The following is an 8586-nucleotide window of genomic DNA, read 5'->3' as shown; positions in this document are numbered from 1 at the left end:
AAATTGATTTCCTGGCATCAGATAATCTTGGATCTGAAATAGAAATTTTATTAGAAATATATAAAATTAATAGACAAACAATTAAATTACGCTTTTAATAACTCACTGCTACTATAATTATTTTGCATTAAGTTATTTAAAGCGTAACAAGAATTAATTGTCCGTCTATTCATTTCATTTCTAACACAATTTCTATTTGAGATCCAAGCTAAGTTGGGATATCAATTTAAATTAAGAATCACATTCTTTCACGATGAGTTTTTAATCAACGAACTATGCCTAATAGATTTTTAATTTATCAAATTTAGTTTACTCACGACAAATCAGCTCAGGACAGCACTTTTCGTGATTATGCCTATAGAAGCAATGATTCCGCTCAAAAAATGCGCAATGGAGATACACGCACCAGAAATTGGCACTGTTCATAGAGAATAATAACGAAATTACGAAAGATGTGATAGACGAAAATAAATAATATTCTTGCTTTCAAGAAATATTCAATTCTTTTATTCATTTCTCAAATACTGTGAAATCTTGTATGTAATGTCACTGAAGCGAATTTACTCACGTTTGATTCTGATGTGACTCGCACGTACAAGCCAGATCGCAACGATTTGCGTCCTCTTTTCTCAGCTTTTCTCCTAAGCTATACTCATTGCCATTCAGATAGCATTTATCTTTCGATAAATTGTTTAAGAAACTGCAATTGTATGCTGTCGCGCAGCAATCGTCAGGATTTTTATAAATAGGAGCACAACCGAGGTCCTTGTAATATCTTAAGGGACCAGGACATTTTGTCTCGTCGCAGATCTCTTAGCAATTGGAACGTAAACAAAACTAAATTAAATTAAAACTATATAACTATGAAAAGTTTAGAATCATCCCACGAGTAAAACTTAAAGATTTCTCACCTCGGTCTGCCACGTAAGCCGTCACAAGAATAAGTGATAAAAACAAGACACTTGTATTAATAAAACAGTGTACTTCAATCATCTTACAATTTAGAACTTATAATTGTGAACTGTGCACACGCAGTCCTGAATTTCGATTGCGCCCTGTCTTTTATGCGCACCTCTTAAAGAAACATGAAACTGAACGGAAATTCCAGGTTTCACCGAATGGGAGAAACCTGTTTCGCAACACCATCGACGATTTTTATGAGACGTGCACAGGCTCAGGATAAAGGGGGAAAACCGAAGAGGGAATCAAAAGGGATAAAAAATCATTGATCTTGTATAAAATTGAAGCGATTTATAAAACACTCTTATAAAGAATAGTAAGGAATATAGTGAAGGTCAGGGTCAATTAATAAATTGTCATAACTTTTATACGTATATCTTCATAAGAATGCTACATATATATTTTCAAACATAAGTCAAGAAAACAAACTAATAACTAAGTCTTTACATTCTACCATTAGTAATGACTATAATCGTTATCTTGGATCTACCTAAGAATATAGAAAATATATCACTAAACTGTGTCGTGCGAATTTAACCTTTGGTAAGCACTGAAACTTTGTGCATTCGACACAGTTTTAATATATTATTTAAAAATTCGCAGCCCATTAGATCACTCAATCAAGGATAAACCCACTGGAAAAGGGTGGGTGATTCCTGATGTCGCATTTGTCATCCGGAAGTCGTTGGCACGTTGGGATCGGTGGTATTTCGCAAACGCATTTCACGCAAACGGAATCATAATCCGTTGCCTGATTGAGTTCGTCACCGATGTGCATTTTCATATCACCAAACACACACATCTTATCTTCTGTAAATCAATATTCCAAAGTTATTATATAGGATGTTGGAGTAAATAGTTCAGCCATGTTAAGTGATAAATGAAGAATACGGTATTATGAATATAATTAGATGGGAGCCTGGTTCGTTAAATTTTTCAAAATATTTAGCTATAACTTCACTAGATTAATTAGTTGCAGTAATATGAGTAATTTTTTAAATAGGGGTGAGGCGAAAATTAAGGAGACATACGTATACATTAAATCAGATTAAAATTCGCCTCGCTCGCGCAACTCGTATTAAGATCTGAATTTACATGAAAAGCTTTGCTTGGTTCCAGTGTAAAATTTGTTTGATCGCGATAAGCCCCGAGATATTTCGGCCAAATCTCGTGCGAAGTTCCAACAGAATCCAATATGTTCTGTCTAGAGCCCGAAACTTGTAGTTAAGAACTTAAAACAGTCATAAAAATATGACTATTCGTTCTTGAAAGTTTCAAGCTCGATTATCGGTTTCTTTGTCATCCAACTATTTTATTGCATTGGAATGAAAATTAAAATAGATTTTATTATACTCTCTAATGGCTTATTAGATTTTTTTCTTTTATGGGATGTGAAATTATATTGTTTAATAATATTACGAAGTGTATCTATGTGCAATGTAAATATGTTAATGCACAGTAAATGTTAGAAGAAGCGATGGAAGCATTAGTTTTTACAAGCATATTTTGCACGTACCTTCCTCAGAAATCGATTTGGTACTATCATGATTGTGGATAACTGAGTCGTTCGCGTTTTCTGTAAGAACGAAGTTAATCTCACTGACAAAGCTCCTCTAGGTACAGACTTACTCGACTTCTTTTTTAAAAGAAGAAACAATTTGTATTTGGACAATCATTATTTCAAACTTACGACATCTGGAAGCATAGTTGCAATCTTTCTGCGGGTTCTGGTTGTCGTAGAAAACGGGCGCACAATTCTTATAAATATTGTCGGCATTTCGGAACAAGGGAGTGCAATAAGAATTCTTCGGTTTCTTGCAGAACGGCTCGATGTTTTCACCTAAACGAGCGGTTCAATTTGTAAATTGCTACCTTCGATTCTTGTTTTATTAATATGAATAGAAATTTAACTCTGCTGGGTCAAATTGCAAACTCAGCTCTGATAATTCAGAAAATGCGATTTAAAATTGTAAACCAATTATCCAATGCGATTTCTTAAGTATTTAGAACGAAATTGGAAAATTGAAATTAATATCACTGATTATTTTAATCTGTATTAAATATTAACATTGTAAAAATTTGTTGAATTTATTATATCAGTCTTTATCTCTGTACCTGTGTACCCAGGCATGCAGTAACAGTTCAATTCGGGGTCAGATTTTGGACTAAAATATTCGCCATCCATGTAAGTTTTGCCGTCAACCTCACAGGTTGCCCTCGTCTCGCCTTCCGCTACTGAAGGATGTAAGATATATTTAAATCTATTGTTTACGTGTTCTAAGTTACGATTTAGATGTATGAATTTATGTTGGACAACGATCACAAAAATTTAATTATTGAACTAGGGGGATTCAGCATGACCGGTTTTAACTGACCTTTCGGTATGTATAATGTAAATATTGATCTAATTAGAATTACTTACAGCAAACCTCCGGTCCAAGACAACACGACTCGTGATTATTTCTGAAGAAACAATTTTCTTTCGGCGGGTAAAAACCACAATCGTAAGCCGCACAGATGAAAGCGGCACTGTTCGAAAAGCACAACAACGTATTAAAATTTAGACTGCCTTACACAGTGTGATATAATCATAAGTTTGATGATCTTATTCTTTTGACTAATTAGCATGAAGGACTTTTTAATTATACTTTTTAGTTAATTATTCGATTTATATTATAAATAATTATGTTCTCAATCGAAATAGCCTCTTATAATTATTAGAGATAATTCTGGATATCAGTTTCTTTCCAAAGTCCAGGTAACTTATGGTCCAGGGACAGATCGTATGTACTCACGTTGTATTATCGAATGATCTACACGTGCAAGCTATGTCGCAAGGATCCGCGTCCTCCGGTTTGAGCTCCTCCCCAATGTTGTACTCATGGCCGTTCGCGTAACATTTATCTTTAGCCAAATTCTTTAAATGGCTGCAATCGTATTGGATGGGGCAACATTCACCGGGATTCGCATACACTGGTTTACAGTTGAGCGCTTCGTAGTATTTCAGAGGACCGCGACACTTCGATTTATCGCAATCATCTTTGAAACAAGGAAAAATAAATGAAATCGTTCTATGGAACTCGTCAATATGCGAGGACAAAGAGCAGAACGTGATAATGTTTGACAGTAAGATAAAAATAAACATTCATTTTTAATTGATTTCATAAATATTTGATAAAAATTGACAATAAGGAGAAATTAATTGTTAATAAAAACTATTAATTTAGGTAAAGATTTTTAGTTTTCTTTCTATTTTCACAAACGAGCGTAAATCGTTGCACCTTGTCATCGTGAAGTCGGAGTGTTAACTGTCAACGTGCGTGTTTCTCGCGCTGTGATCGTGCCGCGTTTCTTATAGTCTGTCTTGTACCGAAGAGAAACATTGAACTATGCCACTAGGTGGGAGGATCGGTTATTTTATCAAATCGTTTCTCGCGAAGGACGCCGCGCCGATGAAGGCACACAATGTCAGGAAGTAAACGAAGAACGTGACTCATAGAACAATAGAGAAACGAATATCGTCGAAGGATATCCTACATGTATACTACGAATCGAAAGTGGGAATCCTTGAATGAAAATTAATCGAGCTCGTCGACTTTATGCTAATTATTATGAAATAAGATCAGTTTTATATTTCAGTGTTTCCTGAGTAAAAAATGTTACGGTAGAACTAGAAATAAATCAGGTATTAAGAACGAATCAATTTTAATTTTTCCATACAGCACTTGAGAAATCTTGAACAATTTAAGAATTTAACATTTTGTTAGAATTTTTAAGAATTTAACAAATCGTAACTTATTCAATACTTCCAAATTAATTTTCAATCTGCCCATAAACTGATTTGTTCGGCTCGTCTTCTTTCTCCTCAGCCCCTTCTTTCTCTTGTTTCTTATTATTTATCGGTAGACGTCAAACGAATTGGAACTTACTGCAGCTAACCATTATTACGGTAGATAGGTAAGTAAAGACTTTGCGAAGAGGGTTTGAGACCCGAAGAGTCGAAAATAATTCGTGTTAATGCCCCAAGAAAATTGTTATTATGGAATTCCTTGAGCAATTTCCAATAATGCAGCTAATGAAACTTTGCGACTCTCTTAAAGCCCGCCGGCGAGAAAATGAAAATTAACTTTAATTATTCCCTTCCATTGTATTTTGTTGTGATTATCTCATTTAGTTATGAAAATCAGTATAGTTTCTACAGATAATTCTGTCCACAAATCTCATTATTTCCAAATAGAATTATCGCATAATGCATTCTTTTTATGGTAAAATCAAGTATTTATTGTTTTTAAAAATATCTCAATAGCAGTTAAATGATCAAAACAAACCCAATGAAAATAAATTAACTTCAGAATATAAATGAATCCAGTAAATTGGAGATCACAAGTAACGTCCATATGTCTTTACATAATTTGACGTGTTTCTTAGAACAAGTCATTATTGTACATCCGTTAACTCTGATAAAAATACTTTTAACGCAGCTTAAGAGGAAAATGGAAACAAGACGTTATGCGTATTTCACAGATTATATAATTTTCATTTGCGTTTACGTTAGTATGTGTACTAATCGCTATGCTATCAAAATTTATTATCTTTTATCACATTACATTTTTGCGGGAAATAACCGCATTGGAAATTTATAATATCCGCAGTTTCAAAGAATAGTTGCTAAAAAAAGTATTTGTACATATACATATACTTAATAATCGAATCGTTAATTACATGTGACTTATAAATTCTGTATACTATAAACTGAGAACAAATTAAGGAAAAAATAAAAAATTGAAAATCATATTGTACCAAATGCAGTTTGAAAAATTCGTTGCTTCGACGTTCCAATAAAATCGTCCTTGACCTCGTTCACAGACTTTCTAGAATTTCATGGCAGACAACGATAAACTCCGTGAAAACCATATTATGTACCAGCAAGTTTTATTATTCCTTAACTTACAATTAGTCAAAGAACCAACAAGCAAATATGCTCTTTAAAAATTAACCCTTCTGCGTACTTAGTACTTAGAGTGTAAACGTTTTACTTAGAAACAGGTCTTCCTATATAAAATAGTTACATATAACTTCTTTCATCTTTTAAATACTTATCCAAATGTTCCGTGTTAAAATTCATGTTTGCTAATACATAATGATGCGGGTAGAACGATACGAACGGGACTTTAATTACTCTTTCAACACTTCTTATAAATTTTGCAATGTGATTTCACTCTTATTTTGCAATGAGATTCAACACTCTTATATTTTACAAAGAATTTTTGTATTTTTTCTTGACATATTTGTATTTTTAAACATATCAAAGAAATTATAAAATAATAAATGTTATCAATCTAATCTAATAACTAGACTGCGAATGTTTATGCATTTATGGATATTTCCAATAATAATTTAGAGAAATACATGTGGAATAATATGTAAGGAAATACAATATATCCAAAGTGAAATACAATTTACAATACTTAGAGGAGAAAATAAATGTTCATATGAATTACGGTTTTTTAATTTTATTCATAAAAATAGGAATTTGCATAAGTACCCGCAATCTACTCATAACACTGCTATTAAAAAAAGTACATTTATGTCTGGCATACTAAAACAAATATGTATAGTGTCGCCTTTACGATCCTCAAAGAGACGAACTTATTAAAAATTGAAGGCAAACTAAGTTCTTCCTGCCTCTAAAGGCAGAAACAATAATTGCTGAATCTAATATTCCGACATGCTATTTTATCTGTATGTTCCTAAAAGATTGTAATCATCACATATGAAAAGAGTTTCAAATATTAATTGTATTAATTATACAACAGATGCAGCTGTAATAAACCTCATTGAGGTGTGACAAGCTTAATCCTTTCACTACTACTGGGATATATACGTATGTTCGATGAGATCATTTCTCCTTATTGTGGGACACAATTCAGTATTAGTATGCCAGAGCCATGTCCCACTGGTTATTAAGAGCTTTATTAGTGTTCGAACCATGTACAATGTACATTTTGTAAATGAAAGCTTAGCAACCAGTAAATGCAAAGAAATAAAATTGGTAGTGGAAGGTTTAAATAAAAACAAAACAGATGATGAAGAGCTGACTAGAAACGTCTCAACAGAATTTCAAGAATTAGGAAGCACAGTCTGCACGCTTCATTACGATGCGTGTAGATTTAAGCAGAGCTCATGTTCGACGTTAATAATAATCCACGGATCATTATTTCGGGCGGCAAGTATACGTGTTCTGAATGTACATGTATAGTTAATTGCAAGAAGACGAACTCCGAGTACGCTTCTGTTGTAATTCGAACATAATTACGTCGTTTCGTCCTTCCCAGGTATGAATAATGATCACGTATTTACCTCGAAGGAGGATTCAGCCGTTATAAGGTAAAACGTAATATGAATCGCAATCCCAAAATATTTTCAGTCCACGAACTCACTGCACTCCGTAAATATCCATTGATCTACTCAAATTTAAGTATGTTCATTATTAATTACGATAGATGATATCTAATTTTACTTTCTATAGAACTGCAGCTTTCGAATCAATATCGTTCTACTTAATGAATGTAATTTTCATAAAATAATTGACCAATGGGTAACGAAATAATTATTAGGGCCATTTTTCGGTGATTATCACGTCCCCGCTATCTCTGAAAGATGGAACACGAAAAGTCGATATGTTGTGGCTTGAACGTCGCGCAGGCGTCCTTCAGGGAAACGTCCCCTGTTTTACCCCGATTTTTACAGATAATACAACATACTATTACGTTCAGGAAAGATTCTAAACAAGATATTTTCCACATTTAGAGAAAGCGATATTTTAATAAAATATACCTCAGCATAATCTATCATACCTCTGCAAGGTTAATAAAGCAATATTTAAAGTAAAAAATAATGGAAGGAACAATGATAAAATATTTATAAGTAGTGAATAATTTTTTATAGAATTTAGCATAAAATGTACATAAAGCAAGTTGTACGTTTTTGATTCACATGGAAGACTCACGGGCAATCGATCGCTTCGTGAAAGAATATTTCCCTGATGTATTAAATCCGCTGTCAACCACAGAGGGAATTCCAGAACAATTTGCGGTGGTTCTATATCGGAAGGGTCAGCGTACAATATACTGAGAACTGTGAGTGAAGATTAAGTACATAACAGGCATGATAAACAAACGTTGATGGAAGTTATTACGTTAATTCATTCATTATCTTAATCGAGCTCGTTTTGCTTAAACAATTCTATTGTATTTCGCGTAGTTTGTGGAAGCGAAGGAATCGTTAGTTATGGATACTTTCATAACTACAAATAAAATGGATGTTCAACAATTTCTAGACTCTCATGTACCACACGTGTCACTCGTCTCACACACACGCTTCCACGTTCAAGACGCATCACCATTTTCATTGACATGAGAACCCTCCTTGTATTAGATTGCCTCAGAAGTTTCTTTCGCTTTTATTAATAAATAATGATTATGTCCTGTTGTTGAATTATGTATGATCCATTCTACTTTATTAAGCTTCTATATCCCTCCGGAAGTAGCATAATTTGTTGTTTGGGGTTTGATAATAAAATATTGTTTTAGATTTATTTTATATCATTTATTAAACCTTTTGGCC

General features: G+C 33.3%; 3 protein-coding genes across 7 annotated transcripts in view; all 3 read right to left on the bottom strand.

Annotated features, from left to right (window-relative positions):
* Positions 1–233: 233 nt before the first annotated feature.
* On the bottom strand, positions 234–1237 carry LOC113464541 (uncharacterized). The gene is made up of 3 exons (XM_026814839.1): positions 912–1237; positions 569–812; positions 234–418 (listed from the first exon to the last, which is right to left on the bottom strand). Exons 1-3 carry the CDS (start codon positions 991–993, stop codon positions 310–312), a joined length of 435 nt encoding a protein of 144 aa, XP_026670640.1. The 5' UTR covers positions 994–1237; the 3' UTR covers positions 234–309.
* A 97-nt stretch (positions 1238–1334) lies between these two features.
* Positions 1335–4120, bottom strand: LOC108626464 (uncharacterized). The gene is made up of 6 exons (XM_026814838.1): positions 3756–4120; positions 3383–3489; positions 3076–3195; positions 2651–2800; positions 2477–2536; positions 1335–1770 (listed from the first exon to the last, which is right to left on the bottom strand). The coding sequence occupies exons 1-6, from the start codon at positions 4103–4105 to the stop codon at positions 1577–1579; spliced, it is 981 nt and encodes a 326-aa protein (XP_026670639.1). The 5' UTR covers positions 4106–4120; the 3' UTR covers positions 1335–1576.
* A 107-nt stretch (positions 4121–4227) lies between these two features.
* The window catches only part of LOC108626467 (uncharacterized), a 94662-nt gene continuing 90303 nt past the window's right edge, over positions 4228–8586 (bottom strand). For 2 of the 5 annotated variants that reach the window (XM_018027140.2, XM_018027141.2), the window contains exon 3: positions 4228–5831. In XM_018027140.2, the coding sequence (XP_017882629.2) occupies positions 5724–5831 (108 nt within the window). In that variant the 3' untranslated portion in view covers positions 4228–5723. Of the gene's footprint in view, positions 6013–6344; positions 8098–8586 lie in introns of those variants that run through there. The other 3 variants (XM_026814830.1, XM_026814828.1, XM_026814829.1) reach the window with 3 other exon arrangements.

The sequence above is a fragment of the Ceratina calcarata genome, unplaced genomic scaffold (genome assembly GCF_001652005.2).
Source record: "Ceratina calcarata isolate Rehan_Ccalc_2016 unplaced genomic scaffold, ASM165200v1 scaffold400.2, whole genome shotgun sequence".
Classification (NCBI taxonomy): Eukaryota; Metazoa; Arthropoda; class Insecta; order Hymenoptera; family Apidae; genus Ceratina; species Ceratina calcarata.
The sequence above is the reverse complement of the archived record's forward strand: the minus strand, read 5'-3'. Positions and strand labels throughout refer to the sequence as shown.